General features: G+C 52.4%; 1 protein-coding gene across 3 annotated transcripts; it reads left to right on the plus strand.

Annotated features, from left to right (window-relative positions):
• Nucleotides 1-3,999: 3,999 nt before the first annotated feature.
• Nucleotides 4,000-18,614, plus strand: STX6 (syntaxin 6). 3 transcript variants are annotated; one of them, XR_008824674.1, is made up of 9 exons: nucleotides 4,034-4,099; nucleotides 6,374-6,554; nucleotides 7,177-7,260; nucleotides 9,033-9,095; nucleotides 11,321-11,443; nucleotides 12,752-12,858; nucleotides 14,528-14,622; nucleotides 16,281-16,655; nucleotides 18,193-18,614. XR_008824674.1 is itself a non-coding variant. In XM_056356138.1 (8 exons), exons 1-8 carry the CDS (start codon nucleotides 4,065-4,067, stop codon nucleotides 16,355-16,357), a joined length of 765 nt encoding a protein of 254 aa, XP_056212113.1. In that variant the 5' UTR covers nucleotides 4,000-4,064; the 3' UTR covers nucleotides 16,358-18,614. The 3 variants fall into 3 exon arrangements, 2 of the variants coding, with proteins under 2 accessions (XP_056212113.1, XP_056212114.1); XM_056356138.1 differs by having other exon boundaries at nucleotides 4,000-4,099; nucleotides 16,281-18,614; XM_056356139.1 differs by lacking the exon at nucleotides 14,528-14,622 and having other exon boundaries at nucleotides 16,281-18,614.
• The last annotated feature ends 13 nt before the right edge of the window (nucleotides 18,615-18,627 follow it).

Consider the following 18,627-nt stretch of genomic DNA (forward strand, 5'->3'; position numbering starts at 1 on the left):
GCATGCCAGCAGGCCTCACCTCCCCCTGCTCCTTCAGATCTGCGCTCCTCCCCTCATGTAGGGATCTTCCTTTGGCCACCTCGTCCTTCACCTGGTTTGTGGGGCTGACTATGTGACGGGGCCCAGAGCCCTGGCGAGGTCATCCCTGGACACGGGGATAATGAGGAAGGTTACGGGGAAAGGCTGCTGGAGAAAAGTTCCTTCTAATTTCACCCACTTAAGAAAGTAACAAGGACTCTGGCAGTTCAGCACCTCGCTGCTCATGTCATTTAACCTCTTTCTGGGTCTGGGTAAGCGCTCAGCATCCTTGGCATCCCGTAGCAGGCAGTCCCAGATGGTACACCCTGCAGAGAGTAATGCCACTTTTGCTCAATTTAATTTCTTGTTTTCATCTCCATTAAATAACTGATTGCTCAGGCACCACAAAGAGGAAAATTAATTCTCTCCAGAACATCCTGTATTCTGAATAGTCATCCTGCATCCTACCATGAATTATCACCTTGCATTTGCTTATTTATTCCATACTTGATTGCATTTTTACCATTTTTGTCCAGCTGCCCAGTCAGGGTTTGCAGTTTCTGCTGCACACAGGCCTTGCACTGTTACAAACCCACCCAAGGGTACAGCTATGGCATGAACCCAGACCTCGTTAGACAACGAAAGCCCACAAGAGACAGCAACAGGAGGAAAGCCACAACCACAGGAGAAGCTTCATTCAGGCTTTGCTCCTTCCCAGACAACTGCAAGCCCAAGGAAACCCATTCCATTGGCTCCGGCACGTGGGACCAGGAGCATCCAGCATCCAAGCTGCCTTCTTAGCAAGGAGCAGTCACCTCTCGGAATCTTTTTCTTTTAACACCTCACAGCTGCTGCCATCAGGTCACCATGCTATCGCAAGGCTGAGGCCTCCTGTCCTCTGCCCCCTCTGTGCTTCACAGTGAAGTCCCCACAGATTTGTAAAAACAAGGCTCAGGAAGCCAGTTACAAGCGCAGAGGGGCCATGAGTGGGCAGGATTTGATGGAAACCCTCAGGGTTTGGTGTAAAACCTCGCTGCCCACCACAGCACTGAAGATTTAGCTACAGGCTAATGTTTTGCTAGAAGTTATCACTGCTTTAATCCTCCTCTTACAGCCACCACTGAAAACCTTCAACAACTTCCACCAAAAATGCAAACAAGGAGGAAAAACACCAAAGCATCTGAAACCCATTTGCTTTATCACTTCTTTAACTGTAAAACTTTTTCTGGGGAAAAAAAAAAATCCCCTATACTTCTACAAATCCAAATTCAAACCAATCCAGCTTTTTCCCGAGAGGAAAAGTCATATCTTCCACACCAAATGCATATTCTTAACACCAGGCTAGTATGGGATCACATGCACACCCCTGTGCGTGTACACACATGCCACAAAAATTTTCCTGATAAAAGTTTCAGTGAGCCCAGTTCTTCCCTGCAGACAGTTGGGATTTTGATGAGTTGGCGCTTTTCGGCGCTGAAGTGTTTAATCAGATCTTTCCTGACCAGTTCTGCAGCTGTGTGCCATGCACCGAGCACTCCTCTTCCAGGGAGGAATCGGTTAGCCGAGCATGCTGAAAAGCTACCGAAACACTCATCACTGCTTCCAAACCAAAAATCAGAGCTTTCCACAAGAAACTGCAAAAATGCTCCCTTTCTAAAAAATACAGAGCAGCACGGCTGGAGCAGCTTTCATATGAAAATCTAAATGATTTACTACATCGTGTAAATTAATTTCCAGCATCAAAGAAAAGGCTGTTTTATTCCTGGAAAGTCTGCAGCTTCCCTACATTTTGGTAGCACCTCCTTACTTTCAGCCCTCAACAGCTCTACGAAGCTTTACACTTTTTTGCAAATGCATTAAAAAACCAAAACAGTTTCAATTAAGTGAATAAAGTGTTCACATAATTTCTTAAAGGTTTTCTGAAATTCCTAGCTAGTAACTCTAAGAGGCTATGGGAGCTTTTCCCTTTTTCATTCCCAGCACAGTGAAGGTTTCAGGGGATGTTTGGCAAGAGCGAGCTGAACCGTGCAGCCTCAGTGCACCGAAAGGAGAGCACTGCATATTGTCACAACAGACTTTCACAAATGTTTGAACAAATCTAACCCCGATACCCTTCAGCACACTGCTCAGAATACACCACATCTTTAAGCACCCCAACGACTACAACTAAATCCCTCAGAGGCTTCAAACACAGAGCAACAAAGCTATGACATTCAGAGGGGTGTCCCCGCTGAGGGTGCACGTTTGGACAGGTGAGTTACAGTGTCCTGCACTTTGCAGAACAACCCACCACCTCCAAGTCCATCTGCGATACATGAATCGTTAAGGCACAGCACATTGGGAAACGCTGTCCCTGCAGAGCACAGCAGCATCCAAAGGAAAGCCAGCATGGGTACCCAGTAAATACCAGGCCTTTGCTGGGATGTTGTTGGCACGAGGAAACAGAACCACTGAGCAGCTCCAGCCCAACCTAAGCTCTCCTTCCCCTGCATGGAAACACGCTGGTTTCTCTATCCCAGCAAGAAATCCAAAGCTGTCAGAGCAGGAGACAAGGACTGCAGCAGAGAGTGGGAAACAGCAGTAATGGGGAAGGTGGGAACTCCGAAGGGTATGAAGCACAGGTGAAAATCATGAGAGGATCATGAGTTTCTGGACAGTACAAGGACTTTGGGGAACAGGGGCAGACAAACTGGCTGAGTGGCTCTTTGGCATTCTGTTTTTTCTTAGAGGGAACCCACCGTGCTCAGCACAGCGCATTTGGCAGGGATGCCCCCCAAAACCTGGTGTGGGAAACAAGCCATCCAAGGTGCAGCAAGGAAGGGCCAGCAAACACAAGCCCTAAAGCTGCTGCCTGTTGCACCACAGCTGGCAAGCTACGGGTTCCCAGGCATGGAGCTGGCCGGAGCAGGAGGCGGCTTTCTCACCCCGCAAACTGCAGAAACCGGTTTTACATGTGCCACAGCCTTCCCACCCCACACTCAGCGAGTAAAGCTGCTGCGATCGCAAAACCGAGGTATCCAGTTCACATGCTGAAGAAGCATCTCTGCAAATGGGTTTTGAGCCTGTTCCCTCAGCGAGCCGGCACTGCCTTTGCTAGGGATGCTGGACCACAGCCACATTCGGGAAGCACAGGCAGGGACATGCACTTCGGTCAAGGGAGCAAAGATCTGGGGGATTACTCCTGGCCAAGCCTCCGCAAAACCAACAGGCACTGCCTGTCCCGTGGGAGTAACGCAGGGATCCCGCAGAGCGCTGCACCGGCAGCTCGGCCGTGCCAAGTGGGAACGTGCCAAATGCCGCACAGGCACCAGCCCTTTCCTGCCAGGTTTCCCAAGCCCAGGGCTGTCTGTGCTCGCAGCTGGGAGAGGCTACTAAGGAGCCCAGAGATGTAAGAGAGCAAGGAGCGAGGGAACCGGGGGTCCTCGCCCTGGAATGGACAAAAGCCAGGAGGCAAAGGGCTGCTCCGGCCCCGCCGAGGGAGGGGGAAGGAAGCGGCGCCCGCGGGTCCCCCGGGCAGGAAGGGCAGCGGGGCAGGGCAGCCCGCCTGTCGCTCTCCCCTTCTTGCTCCCCCGCCCCGGGCGGGACGCCGGTCCAGCAGCCGGGCCGAGCCGGGCCGGGCCGGGCCGGGCCGCGCCTCCTCAGCGCCGAGAAGCCGGCACGTCGGGGACAGGGCGGCAAGGGCTGAGGGGACACCCTGCCACCGCAGGGCTGCGGGGCCCAGCGGGCCACCGGCTCCTCGCCCCTGGGAAAAACCCTCAGGAAGAGCCAGGACGGTCCCACACCCCATGGCGGGGCCGACCCCCGCTCGGCACCGGCCTGGAGGCACCGACCGCCCCCCGGCACCCGCCGCCACCTCACGCAGCCGCCGTGGCGCCGCCCGCCTCAGGCGGCCGCTGTGACGTCACCCCGGCCCGCCCCACCCCCCCGCCGCGGCGGTGTGCGCAGGCGTGCGGCGCGTGACGGCGAGGGCGGGGCGCGGCGGGCGGGGCGCGGCGGCGGGGGCGGGGCGGGGGGCGCGCGGCGGCGGCGGGGGCGGCGGCAGCGCCATGTCGATGGAGGACCCCTTCTTCGTGGTGAAGGGGTGAGCGCTGCCCGCCGGCGGGCACCCCGCGCCCTGGGGGCCGGGGAGAGGGCCGGGGGGGGCTCCCCCGGGCTGGGAGCGGCCTCCCGCAGCACGGCAGGCCTGAGGAGGGGCGGGGTGAGCGGCGGTCGGGGGTCTCTGGAGGCGATCGGGTGGGGGAAAATGGCGTCCCCGTCCCCCCCGCCTTGTCTGTGGGCCCCGCTGGGTGCCCGGCGTCGAGGGCCGGGCGCGGGAGGCCCCGGGGCGAGGCGCTGTGTGCCGGGCAGGTGCCGGGCCGCGCTCGGGCCTCCCCGCACGAAGCGCTCCCCGCCGCGCCGGGTAGGCGCCCCCCGGGGCCGGGGCCTGGGCCGGGGGAGGCGGGGGGGGGGCCCTGGCCGCAGGTGCGGGTGCTGGCACGGTGGCCCGGCTTGGGGACAGCCTGGCTGCCTGTCCCCGCAGTCAGAGCTGCCGTCAGAGCCAGGTAGCAGCGGCTGGGAAATGTCGCCCTTGGGGGGGGTGTCACCAAGAGGCCGGGGGTGCCGGCCGGAGGGATGGAGAGGGGCAGGCACCGAGTTGCGGCAGAAACCGCAGCCTGGACTGCGGGCGGGAGTGGGAGCAAGCAGAGAAGGGCCCCGAGCCCGGGCAAACACAAACCAAAGGTGGTCAAGGCAGGAGGAAAGAAAAATCGTAACTAATAAGGTGAAAGCACCTTGGTCTCCAAGATCTACCCCAGGGCCACCATCAGCTCCTGCTGCAGGCCAGTCTCCTACCACATGTCACAGTAGAACAGCTCTCGGGAGCAGCGGAGGCTCCGAGGGGAGCGGTGGGGAAAGCCCTGTGAGGGCGAGAGGTGTGGGAAGGGATGCTGGTGCTGCCGGGGAAAGTGAATCGCTGCCAGGTTGAACTGGTGCTGAGGGGAAAAAACAGGAGTCACCATGGGTGGGGAGTAAACGTCCCGTCAAACTTCCCGGAGAAGTTCTTGCGCCGTGCGAGGAAGGGCTGGGAGGGGAGAAGGGATGTGCTGCCGCTCCCAGTGTTAATTATTACCCAGTGGTTCGAAGGGGCTGGTGGTGGTGGAGCCACCGGTGTTGCATTTGGTTTGCTTTCCTGGTGTTTGTAACTCCTCCCGTCACAGGATATCCAGGTCTGCTTTAAATTCCTGCTCAGATGAAGGAAAAAAAACCCCAACAACCAAACCCAAAACTTTGCTAGCAAGTAGTGGAGGGAATGAAGCTTGCCAGATCCTCAGTGCGGGCTGCTGACTTCAGGGCACTAGCTGTGGCAGACTCGGAGCCGTAGGCGTGTGAGAAGAGAAGGGCATGTGTTAGGGTGTTGAGAGACTGCAGCTTAGACAGCAAAGTTGAGTACTTCAGGCCACAGTGTAACATAAAGAAAGCTGATGGCCTGGCACCCCTGTAGGTTGTGCGCTCAGTTGATCTGTCCTGAGCTTCCCTCACTGATAACCTGCTTTCCTTCACTGGGGATAAACACTTGCATCTTAACGTGGATGCTGTGTGCAACCTCTTGGGCTTGCGTGGTGGCCACCTTTCATGCCAGAAAGTCTGATCTCGTCTGCATCCCTCGTTCTGGCTCCCCATGAACCTGGGGGAGGGCTTCACAGCTCAGGACCACAGAGTTTGTAAATACAGATGGCCACGGTGATGGACCATGACCCAAACTTACAGACCCACTTACCCCAAACCAGCAAAGCAGTGTTCAGTGCTGTCAGCAAAGCCTACCTTCCCGTGCTGTGAATGCATTCATCTCCAAAAAGCTTAGAGCAGCAGAAAAGACTTCTGTTCCCTAAGCCAGCATAGTAGAGCTGTGTATTTTTTAAATGCTGAATTAAAATAAACAGTGCTCCACTCAACAGCCTGCCTGGCTGTATTGTGGGGACAGTTCCTGTAATTCTGTGTGCCCTTAGGGTATCTGACATAGGTAGTCAAGAGGCTTTGGAGGAAAGCTGTTGAGAGGAATGCAAAACATTAATTGCCAAAGATGTGCCTTGTCCAGACACTCTGCCCTGGCTTGCCTGTGTGACACTTAACAGAAACTGCCCTAAAGAAATAGGTCCCTTCAAGCTGACCTGTAAGTTGCTGCTCATTGCTTTGTGGTGCAGACAGGATTGTCCAGCAGGTAGGGCAAATCCTTATTTTACAAAGTATACTAAAACTTGTTTGAAGGAAAGATGTTTGGGAGAAGGCTGCTCAGCTGGGCACAGCGCTGTCCTGGTGTGACTGCTGTAGGGCAACTGATGTTAATCCCTTTGCTTCTCTTTAATCACCCTGGCTGCAGGGAGGTGCAGAAAGCTGTGAACACCGCCCAGGGGCTCTTCCAGAGGTGGACAGAGCTCTTGCAAGATCCCTCCATCGCCACAAGAGAAGAAATCGACTGGACCACTAATGAGCTCAGGAACAATCTGCGGAGCATCGAGTGGGACCTGGAAGACTTGGATGAAACAATTAATATCCTTTCTGTGGTCCTTTGGAGGTAGGGGTGTGCATTTCCCAAGTTGTACTAAACGGCTGAGTACCAGTGCTTGCCAGTAGTTGCTTTTTGCAGAAATCAGGACTATTTGGGGTCAAATTTTGCATTTACATCAGCTTTCCTCAGAGTGCAGATGGGAAATTAAGGCAAGTGTGTTCAGCAAAAGGATTTTCCTTTTGCCTTTTTGTTTTGTTTTCCTTTTGACAAGGTATGTTCCAAGATGCTTTGTTCCAGAAAGCCTATTGTGTGCTGTATGAATTTGGATTTCTGTGTAGTCAGTCATACTCCAGGCTGGTTTCCAGAAATACTCCTTTTTCCTTGTGTTCATCTGAACACTCCTGAAAGCGCTGTGCAGCATCAGAGAACAAAAAAAAAAAAAAAAAAAAGAAGAGAGAAACCTCACACTGGTGCATGTGCTGCACAGTGCGTTCCTGCTATGCCTGTTTTTTCCTCCAGTGTTTCATATGTTGCTAATCAAATTTTGGGAAGAAGCACATCGCAATGGCCATTTGGTAGGTCCCCGCTGAAGCACGCTTGGGGTTTGTCGATCTGTGTGCGTACCCACCACCACTCATGGGGATTCCTTGACTCACTGCCTACGCATTGTTGAGGCAAACCCACGGAAATTCAACCTCGATGCGACGGAGCTGGGTATCAGGAAAGCCTTCATCACGAGCACACGGCAGGTGGTCAGGGTAAGGAATGTGGGTTTGGGGTGGGAGTGTAGGGAAGGCGGGGGAGTGATTAGGCGGTTTAAAAAAGGAAAGCTTGTGGCTGTTTCTGTGCTGAACTGGAGAGCAGAGAATAAACCTGCTACCTGCTCTCTCTTAGGCTTCCTCCTCTTCCCTGTGTGCTCCCTCCTGGGGCTGCCCAGAGAGGTTTGGGGCTGCAGGGGTGCAGGTGCCCCCCGTGGCATACTCTCCTTTTCCTGCTGCGGCCCTTTAAGTCCTCACACCTGTCTCACAACAGCAAGCCTGGGAACCTATAGTAACTGGAGAGGAAGAGTAAAGATCCCACTGTGATGCAGGGGAGGCTAGAGCTTCCCTTCAGAGTTGAAGGAAATCGCAACTGTCCTGTGCTATTGTAGCACTAGTTTTCAAAAACAGGGAGTCCACTTTGAACACTGACAGGTGGTTAAAGCCTGGTGTTATTGACATGGTGACTGCAGCTTCCTACCTCTACCAAACAACCACTAGATTTATTTTTAACTTCAGGGAGATTTTTTTTGGGTGTTTAAGCTCACACTTAGAAGCAAAAAGAGAATTTTAACAACTTGGTGGTAATAAATAGAGACGAAGCATCTTCTCAAAACCTTCGCTGCCTGGTAACAAGCTGATAGTTAGGAAGTTTTCTCCCTGTTAATAGCTACACTGAGTTTAGCTTAGTTTCTGCTGTTCCTCATGACTCCGATGTTCCTGCTTCACAAAACGCATTGCTGTGGCTGGCAGCAAGCATGCACCCTACCTGCAGTCCTGTGGTCTGGATGCAGTTCCTAAGGCTTGCTGCGTGGGAAGGGATCCTGAAACCGCGCTGGCTCCGGGTAGCAGGCAAGTGCTCACTGCCTTGCCCTCGACGTGGTCCACTCCCAAACCCACAGGATCAGGCAAGCCTGCTCTATGGTCCTCTTTTCCTGGCTGAAAAGTGCTGGCTAATGTGTTTTGGAGCAATGTTTCTTACTGTTAAATGAAATTCATTAGTGGCATTTTGCAGCCCACTTCCAGTTTCCATGGGGAAATTCCTGACGCACAGCAGCATGCGTATTAGCTGGTGAGAAGTAATCGAGTGGGATCTGATGCTCATGGGTGATTTATTACACATCTCTGGACAGTAAAATATACCTAAATGTTCTGGTGACATCAGAACTGTGCTGGTGGATTAACCTCTGCTAGATCATATTGACTATTTGCTAGCCTACCCTGTGAAAACTAGACAACTTTATGTTGTGATGGGGAGCCTTCTGTGGCTAGTGATCTCCAGGAACTCAACAGCAAAACTTAAGTGGTGAAAGAGAAGATGTAGGCATAGTCAGAGAGGACGGCCACAGGACAGGAAGTCTGCCTCATACTGTGCAATATAAAACCAGATGCAACTGGGAATAAAGTACAGAGGCTTACAGGCTTCTAAGACCTTGAGGAACATAACTCTTTCTTACAGTCTATCAATGGGAATATTAAATGTTATGCAAATTGTTTCTGGCTGTAGTGGAACAAAATGTGCAGTAAATAAGGAATATTTTCAAAATATCCCATTGCTGTTGATTCTAGTATTAGTAAAACAATGAACTGTGATGAAGCTTTCTACAATACCTTTCTAGACTCTTTAAAACTGTACATTTTCAAAGAAAACCTCCCTTCCCTCACCCCCCCTAAAGAAGCCTTGCTAGATATAGACAGCCCTGTAGCACCCTGAAACTGCTTGTCACCTCAAATCCAATGCTTACATACCACTTCTTTTGTTGAATAAACAGGAAATGAAGGATCAGATGTCAAACTCCTCCATGCAAGCACTGGCTGAAAGAAAAAACAGGCAGGTGAGAACCAGAAACAGGCAAGTTGAGTGCATGCAGCGGCTGTTTGGTACTTGAAGGAGTGAGGAGGATTTATTTGCTCTACCAGCTGTTGTCTTAAGGTACATGTTAGGTGAAACTTACATTTTCACTTACTCCAAGGCCCCATGGCGTAAGGTAGTGTATAGCGTTGATCAAAACTGTAAAAGCTGTTATTACAATATACATCCTGTCTGTAACTCATCCCGTTAAAAGCCTTTGTTCTGGGAAGGGGCTTGCATGCTGCAGCAAAGCTGTGTGTGAACCGTGTCTGTTCTGCTGACCTGAGAGAGCTGGTTCTCACAGGCACATTGCTGCCACCCTCTCAAAGCAGTAAATCAGCACTTGCCATCTGTCTGTCTTCAGATCTGGTTGTGTACAACTGTCAGTGTTGCATCATCTGGCAGTAAGGGGAATCTCCCTCCTCCTCAGGGGGAACGGACTCAGAATCCATGTCAGTGAATGTAATCCTGCGCTCTGCTGTATTTAGGAGCCAAAATGCTGCAATATCCTTTCACACAGCTGCCTTGTGTAATAGGTAGCCATGTAAGAAGATGGAAGAAGCTCAAGGAGTCTCAAGTTGTCTGTATTTGTAATCTAAGGAATAGGAATAGATGCAGCTTGTGTTTCTTCCCAGCTGATGAGGAGGCTGTAAGGAGATCGCAGAGCTGCCTCAGTAAAAGTCGGTTCATCCTTCGTATGATTTAACTTAACTGGTGGCATCAGTCTTGCCACTTGTGGCAAAAATGACAAATTGCAACAAGCTACTGAGAAGCACAGAGCTGATTCCTGAGCTTGCTACAGGGATAATTGACATGATTGGCAAACACTTGAAGAAGCGAAGTCCCTTACACCCTTGCTCAAACAAGTCTGTAGCTGTGTCTGTGTTTTGCTGTTTTCCTTTGCGTGAAGTTCCTGCTAGCTGCGGGAGACCATATGGCCCAGCTCGTGCAGTGACATCTGGTCAGGAAAACCGACTTCCCTTTGCTGTCTTCCTCTCCCTTCCCCAGTTCCTCTCCTTCCTCCAGACCGTGAAGCTTTTCCAGCGTGCCTTTGTGTCCGAGAGGCTGGCTGGTGGCAACCTGACCCTCACAGGCTAAGGCTGGCAAACAGGCCTTCCTGCTGAAGCTGCAGCAAAACAAGCACACCACGCTAAATAAGCAGTAGCTGCAGTTGCCACAAACTGGAGAGAACCAGGAGCTTGCTTAGTGTCTCAGGGGCAGACAAAGCTAGATGTCCTGCTGGCTTCCTGCACAGTCAGCCCGTTGGCTTTTGTCACTCCGCCTTGAACCTTGCAAGGCAGATGAACTGCAGAGACTGTTTTGGGTTTTGCTTGCCACAGCAGCCTGGTCATTGTCTTGCTGTTCTTCATAAATACTCAGCCATCCCCTCCTGCCCGTGACCAGAAGCTGCAAGATGGTCTCATTACAAGTCGACCTTGCCACCACGCTGGTGGGCAGAGTTCCCTAACCCATTCATAGTGCTGCAGGGTGCAGCTCCTCACCTGTGGGCCGTGTTCGTTCTCCAGTGTCTGTCACTCATGTTATACTCCTTCCAGGGATGAGATTTAACTTGGCTGGAAAGCCATGTCCCTGCTGGCTCTGCACAACCTTCTCCATTCAGGTTGTAGAGCTTGTAAGCAAGTGTGATCTTGTATGCTGGCAACTGAGCAGTACGCCGGAGGAACAGGTAACCTGAATCAAAGAACATGAGCACACAGCACTGCGAAATACCACACTATTTTATGGTCAGCTTAACTGGTTAAGTACTTTATCCAGACCCTCTTAAGCCCCTGTCATTAGTAGTACCGTGCTCAGTTCGAGCTATACATCTGTTAGCACAATGTATCGGGATACATCCCAGCTCATGTGTCCTAGCATGCAGTGCTGCCTCTCGAGCAGACCTTTGCCAGTCCTTTGTGCTGTGCAGACCTCCTGTGCGTACCGTCTGTCAGTCGTACTCCAGCTCTCCTGCTGCTGGAGAGGCACATCTGCAATATCATGCTGCAGAGACTTCCCAGGCTGGCATTTTGGCATCGTGTCCTTTTAGTTCCTAACACCACTCTGACTGAGTAGCACTAGAGCAGGAGGAAAAGGATGTTGTATGCGTGTGTACGGGAGCGTTGCCTTGTCTGCCTTCCCCCTACACCTGTATAGATGGGCTGTAAGCAGATACAAGGGTGTTGCTAAGGGCTCTCTGCATCTGTTTAGGCACTCCTGGGAGAAAGCGGGAGTCAGAGTTGGAGCTCTGGACCTGACAAATACAGCCGTCTGGACCGGGAGCTGCAATTAGCAAATTCACACTTCATCGAGGAGCAGCAAGCTCAACAACAGGTAAGGCAGCTGGCACCATGCGGACTAAATACCTTTGCTTGCCAAATGAGTGCTGGGGATGAGGTACAGGCTGTAAGAAGGAAAAAAAACATTCAGTCTTTGGCTGGTCTGGATCCAGGGACCCAAGAGCCCTCCTCTTTGCTTGCAGTATATACCTGTGCGTGTGTTTCCTGTACACCACAGCCTTGGATGCATCCTGGTGCAGAGTTTTTAACCCTTGAGGCCTGAGTCTTCTGCTCTGTGCAGAAGGCAAACCATGTGAACTGAAGGATGTAGCACACTAAGCTTTAATACGACGGGGATTGCTGAAATCTTTGGAAAAGCAGAAATGTTGCAAACAGAAAAGAGACTGTTTCTCTTATGCGGCTTCCCCTAAGCTGAAAAAATGAGCTGATGTTTGCTGTTGTTGGTGTGCATCTTCATCAGAACAGGCTAGAAGCAGGAGCACATGCCTGCTTCCTTTTCCTGCCTTTGTCAACAGGACATTCGTGAGAAAGCCTGTGCATGGGTTTTGCAAGAGCCCCTGGCGAGGTGCTTCCCCGCTGCAGGGGCAGTTCGCCCGGAGGTGCAGACCCACGTGCAGCACCCCACTCAACATGGGCCTTTAAACAGGCAGCTCCTTGGAGATGCCAGACTCTACTAAAGCTAGTAGATGATGCCCCGGCTCAGATGAGTTTTACCTAGTGACTCTAGGAAGATAAATAGATTCAGAAATAGGTAACTAGGGTAAGTCTAATCCTTAGTGGGACTGTGCCCTGAAAGTGACTTAAAAACATCAGCAGACCTATTCCTTTGGCACAGTCAGAGCCAGGCTTGCTATTTTTAGCTGTAGAAGCTGCAACAGCCTTTACTCACATTAACCTCTTGTTAGCTGCAGCAGGTTCCAGGTTATGTTTCCCAGGCGCAGCATCTGTGTGGCTCCCTGGTGCCCCGCTGCCATACTTGCAGTGGACGGGGGGGCTTGTGGAGGTTTTGGTGACCAGCCCCTGTGGTTTTCAAGAGTCACTTTAGTGGTGGGTGTAGCCGGGAGGGGAGGGGGCATGGCTGAGCTGAGGCTGGATTTGCAGTGATGTCGACTGCAGCCTGCTGTGCCACAGGGATGCCATGCTGGGGAGGCTTACCTGTGGCTCTCACGTCGACATTTCTTAGGAATGCGGTCCTCGTTCCTGGTGGCTTATGGCTGTGCTCAGGCCTTGCAGCTGACGCTGGCCAAGCAGTGAGTGTCTGTCCACTGGATTGGCTGGTGCCAACCCAGCTGCAGGAGGCAGCAGACCTGTAACTGCCCGTTTCCCTTCTCTTTGGTCCCAGTTGATTGTGGAGCAGCAAGATGAGCAGTTGGAGCTGGTCTCTGGCAGCATTGGAGTGCTGAAGAACATGTCCCAGCGCATCGGTGGGGAGCTGGAGGAGCAAGCAGTGTAAGTGTGAGACACAGCACCAAAAATCCAGTGGGGTGTGGGGTTGGCTGCCACACAGCTGGTAGTCCATGCACGCGTATCTACCCCTGTTAGGGCCTTGAATTTACTAGTCTCTCAGGCAGCCTCTCCTAGCCAACCTTTGATTTTAGGCAGCAGAAAGCGTTTCTTACTGCAGCCTGCAAGGATCCAGCAGCAGTCTCATTGAAAGCCTGCACCTAGGGCAGGCTTGGCTGCCAGTTTACCCTTCCTTCTCTCTCCTTTTTATGGACCTTCCCTAAGGCACACAGTTGGCTCCTCTGCTTCAGGCATCCAGCAGTACTGAACAGATGAGGAAGGGAGGTGCTGTGTAATGGGGATACTGGGCACTTTCTCACTCCATGGGGTTTTGTGCTGCCCACAGATAACTGCTTGACCTGGGGGCTCTTGGCTCTGCCTTGCTGCTCTGAAACGCAGCACAGAGCTACTATTCATAGTTAAAGCTAAAAATATCCCTCACCCACGCAAAGGGTTAAAGGGTAGCTCACAAAATAATTTGCATCCATCCATTTACATATAAATTAGATTTTTTTCCCAGTGCATGTCCTTTGCAAACAACTGCATATAGTTTCCAGTTATGCAGGCTAACAGCTACCACTTCCAGAGGCTTGAAGGGTTCAATGCCTAAGAGCCCTCCTTGGCTGATAGAGACTGGAGGGCTATGTCCCTTGTGAAGTGACGTCTACTTTGATGGAGAGGAGGAACTTTACACCTACCTCCTGTATGAACTTTTGCAGCATGAGAGTGTTCTGCTGTCATAGAAACATGTTACTGTGGTGTGTCCGCTTCCAAGTCATCACATAAGCCATCAGTGCTTGCTAGACTAGTAGCAAGTAGGTAACTACTGCAATGCGTTTTTTTACAACTTTTTGCCCACTGAATGAGGGTTTAACAAGCACTCTAGAACCCCAGATGAAGGAAGTTGGTCCTTTGAAATATGTTAAGCATTAAAGTCCCGCTGGCTGGAGACAATCTGATTGGTACCTTGATTCCAGATGTGCTTGTTTCTCTTCAAATGGGCTCTTGGCATTGACAAAACATGGCTTCATGAAGCCATGCTTCATGAAACATGAACCGTGTTCAGATTTGTTACAGAATTCAGATTCACTGCAGTCGCTGTGTGGAAGAGGCAGAGGTGGTAGCTTCCATGCAGAGTTCAAAAAGCACCTTAAAAGCAATTGCAAATCTCATTCATGCTTGATACCTGACTGGAACAAGATTTTAGCTTCAGCTGCAAGTCCTGAACAAGGAAAGAGATTTAAAGTCCAACCTGGCACCTAGATCTAAGTAGTCTCTGCTAATCAGAGACTGTAAGTGAGACTTTCCTCTTAAAAGGAGGAAATTCCCTGCTCCTCACCTCGCAGGGGTGCGTAGAGCTCAGCCGTGAACATGCAGGGGACCAGTCCAACAGGAGTCCCAAATGACTTCCCACTTTCCACCAAAGCAGAGCTGCTGCTTCAGCAGGATTTCTTTCCCCCCTTGGTTGCTTTCAGGAGACCAGGCTGTGTTGTTTTCTCTGCCAAGGTGTGATACATTGATAACATTCATGTTTTGATCAATGTGTGTGAGCGTGCCGAGAAATGCTGAAGGGATGTGCCACTTGCTGACAAGTGCCGTGCTTCTCTGTCCCCAGGATGCTGGATGACTTCTCCCATGAGTTAGACAGCACTCAGTCACGGCTTGATAATGTCATGAAGAAGCTCGCCAAAGTGTCTCACATGACAAGTGGTAGGTCCTGGAAAGTGGGATCCAGTCCTGGAAAGGGAGAGACAAGCCTTTGGATCTTTGGGCTGGGACACTATGTGCTCCCACCCACCGACAGCCATCCCAGACCCAAGCAGAGAGGAGGGAGCAGTTCTTGGTGCCTGAAAGAGAGGGAAGACTTCCAAGCCCTGCAGCTGCTCCTGCCCAGACACTGCTCTGCAGCCTGTCCTTTGCCTTTGTTTTATTTACAGATGCCTTTCTATTTATGCTGCTACTGCTGCGGTGGGAAAATCCCCCTCTAGATGCTAGGAGGGGAAGCTCTGCAGCCTCGTGCTCTGCTGCAGTTTCCTGGGCTGTCTGCTGAACAAAAGCTTTCAAGGTGCCATAAAACACTTGCCACCTCGCGTGGCTTCTCCCACACCAAATGCTTGCCTGCAGCAAGCCCCTTCCCAAATCCCACCTGCCCTCAGGCTGCTGGTGCCTGCCTGCCTGCAGGCCTGTATCAGTCAGATACATCTCTCAGCTGGCAGAGGAAAGAGGTGATTTCTGCACCGGGGGGGGGAGGCTGAACCCACAAGAAAAGTCCTTATAAGGCTGTGCCTGAAGCCGGTGGGCTGGCAGGGTGCCGTGGGCAGAGCAAACAGGAAACCCAGCGTGCCTGCCGGGAAGTCCCCCGCCGCCTCCTCGCCTCTCCGAGCGCTGGCGGTGCGCCCAGCAGTTGCCTCCTCCGTTACCCCTCTCCCGTAGGTGCTTGGGTAGGTTATGGAGGCAGCATCGAGTCGGGAGGAGAAGTATTCTTCAGGATTAGGCTGGCTGGAGGATTAATGAGGTGGTGGAAATATGGCCCTAGAGAGAGCATTTGGAGTGCTGATGGTGCACTTGGGGTCACCAGTAGCCCAGTGGCAGCACAATCGCTGGCAAACTGTTTGTATCTCCCTTTTCCTCTGAGAAAAATGCTTTGATCGTTGCAGAGTGCTTCTGAGAGCTGTGAAAGCATTTCTGCTGCCCCTGGCGTCGCATGTGGTGGGGCTGACCAGCAGGGCTCTTCCTGGGGTAGCTACCGTACCCAGAATTTGGGACGGGGTGCCAGCAGCCCTGTCCCTGCTGCTGCACCGTGATCTCATCTCACAGGGGCGTTATCTCACCGTCACAGACACTGCTACAGACAGATAGCAGCTCTCAGAGGTGATGCAGTGATGAGCTTCTGCAAAACATGCATGGGGACAGCAAGGTGTAAAGACATCCAGGGGAGACCTCATTCCTGGCACTCTCCTAAGTGGAGCTGTCACAAGCTCTTCCTGGCAGAGCTCTTTTGGGCAGCTTTCACTGGACCCCTTCTTGTTCCTTCAGCAAACAGGTTACTCCCTGACTGAACAGCAACACCTAGCAGCTCTCTGCTTCTTCCTCCTGATTGCTTTTGACCCAGCCAATCAAGTTTGTTTGAAATTGGGGAGAAGCCTCAAAATTCCCACAGCTGTCCCCAAAAATGCGTGTGTCCTGGAGGAGGAATGCTGTTGCCCCATGGACTGCAGTGGGGCACGCTGCCAGAGGAGCTGCTGCTTTGGCTTTTTGTAGCTTCTTTAAGCTTAAATTGAGCTCCTAGCAGTACAGTGAAGAAAACCTCTCCCCCGATTTTTCTTCTCTATTAAAGCAGGAAGACTGATGCTTCCTTTTCCTTCCAGATCGACGGCAGTGGTGTGCAATTATCGTCCTCTTCATCATCTTGCTGGTGGTGCTTATCCTGTTTTTTGTCCTGTGATGGACTGAACTTCCTCGGACACCCCCTCCCCGCCCCCTCGCCCCTGTAGCATGGGGAAATGAAACTCTCACCATTTCCGTCCGCCCACAGAGATCCCCAGCAAGAAAACCCGCACCCAGCTCTTACCATTCTCCTCCGAGGACCGTGGCTCAGCCAGCATCTCACCTGGACCCGGGGAGAGGGGGCGGGGGACTGGAGCTGCCTCCTCCCCCGGTGCAGTGCGATCTGGACCTGGGCTCCAGGTTTGGACCTTGGCAGCTGGAGGGGGACTTGACCCCTGCGCTTCCACCCCGTGCAGGTAGGAGCCGGTTGCAGCGGTCCCAAGCCGCCTGTGGTTGGATGCGGACACAGAGCAACGAGCCCTGGGGAGGACGGGACAGGGGAGAGGAATGAATTCACTGAGCATTACAAACCACATCGCCAGCCCGCGGGTGCTCGCCAGCCAGAAACATTACCGGGAGGAGCGGTGGTGTGAAACCCACGCGGCCATGGCGAGGGAGGGGAGTCCCGGCTGAACTCCCCCTGCCCCACGCTGCCTTCCCCCCATGGGCTGGCTCCGTGCCGCCGACTTACCGCCGAGGTGCCACGGCGAGTCTGCAGCAGCACGTTCACATCCACCACCCCTCGGCAGAAGCTTACGCGCAGGGTGTAGCACCCTGCCGTTGGCCAGCCCGGCACGGTTACAAACCCCAGAGCTTTAAACCTGGGCTGATGCACACTGAAAGCTGGTGAACAACCGTTAGCTGGAGAGTGAGTTTCTTAAAAGCTTTTGAAATTGCCTCCTTCGTTATACAAGCCTCTAAAGCTCATTGATTGATGCTTTCTTTGCCCTTGTATAACTGAGTAACTGCTTCTGTTTAACAGCTGCTTCCCTTTGGCAAGTGATTTGTCAGGTCTAAAATAACTTATTTTTTTTAAGAAAAAAAAAAACTTTGAAGATTTTTTTTTATGACCATTCAAGCTACGTTCTCTCTGTGGGTGCACGACGTGCATTATCAGAGGAATGGGGCTCAATTATGTATTTTAAGTGCATATGAACTTGTAAATAGGATGTCTTAATTTTTCCCAACCTCTGTTTTTTGGACACCTCCGTCATAAGCAACCAAAAGGCAGGAGATTCACAGCTAGGTCACGTTTCTGTATTACTTCCCAGTCTTTTTGTTACCTTTGAGTTGTTTGTCGCTTGAGTTGTCTCAGCAGTGTCGGATAGCCTAGTTGTCTCCCTCGTACAGTGAATTAAGAGTTAGCCAGGAGTTCAATACCAAAATACGATGAAGAAAGCTCACCCTGGCACCATCACTGGGGAGTAACGGAGACGGGGGTTTCGTGCTGTAAACGCCGATTGCAGGGTATGGGGTGGCTCTTCAGGAAAACAAAACCGATTTCTTCCTGGCGTCTGCTCCCATATTTAAGTTGCAAACGCCAAAAGACTTGGGACAGGCTGGCTTATGCCTCCCATCTGGGTCTCAGATGGGGCTGGGGGAGGTGGTTAATTGGTGCTGATGCTAAGACTTCTGAAATTGCAAATCGCCCCCGAAAATCATCCTCCCCAAGCAAATCATCCTCCCCAAGCGGGAAGCTCACCACCAGACAGCTTTACCTCCGGGATGCTTAGCCCAGACTGAACACTCCTCCCCACCGGGTTTGTGGCTCCCTTCAAGCAGCTGTGTGACACCCCCCCTGCCCCCCCGACAGCCGGCGGCACCGTGTGCCAGATGGGGTTTGGGGGTGTCTGTGAGACCGAGCTGCCCTGCCACAGCCTGCGCGGGTGCTCTCATCGTTAACACCCGCGTGCCCTTAGCACCAACCCGTGCTAATTCTCTTTATCCTTGCAGAGCACCTCGCTTCTTTTGGTTACGCTGCAAGAAATACGCGGTGTCTCCTTTCCAAGGCTGGCTATCGCGGTGTCTGTGTAGCTCCTTGGGTTTCATACCTCTCCGAGAGCAGGTTCCCGGGAGCGTGAGTCCGAGCAGGGAGCAGGGAGCAGGGCTCGCTGTTGGCCGGTGTTTGCACACCTCTGATCCCCGTCCTACTTTCGGCGTGGTTGTGCCTGCTCCGGGAGGGACTGCTGGCGCTCCGTGCGGGACCGCTCCTTTGTTAGAGGGCGGCCCAGCTGCTGGCATCACCGCAAGCCACCAGACTGTCTTCAGTCACTTTTCTTGTGTACATTTGCTTTTTCTGTTGGTGGTGGTGCCCCTCCCTTTAACAGTGAATAAACGCATTGCTGCTGTGTCACGCTGGGCAGCGGCAGAGATCACGGGTCGTTCGCG

This window comes from Falco biarmicus, chromosome 11 (assembly GCF_023638135.1).
Source record: "Falco biarmicus isolate bFalBia1 chromosome 11, bFalBia1.pri, whole genome shotgun sequence".
NCBI classification, from domain to species: Eukaryota; Metazoa; Chordata; class Aves; order Falconiformes; family Falconidae; genus Falco; species Falco biarmicus.

Bases quoted from the DNA above. Each gene is read 5' to 3' on its own strand.
- STX6 (XM_056356138.1), top strand. From the start codon at position 4,065: ATGTCGATGGAGGACCCCTTCTTCGTGGTGAAGGG. The intron at 9,096-11,320 runs GTGAGAACCAGA...GCATCTGTTTAG, and splicing joins CTGAAAGAAAAAACAGGCAG to GCACTCCTGGGAGAAAGCGG. The intron at 12,859-14,527 runs GTAAGTGTGAGA...CTCTGTCCCCAG, and splicing joins GAGCTGGAGGAGCAAGCAGT to GATGCTGGATGACTTCTCCC.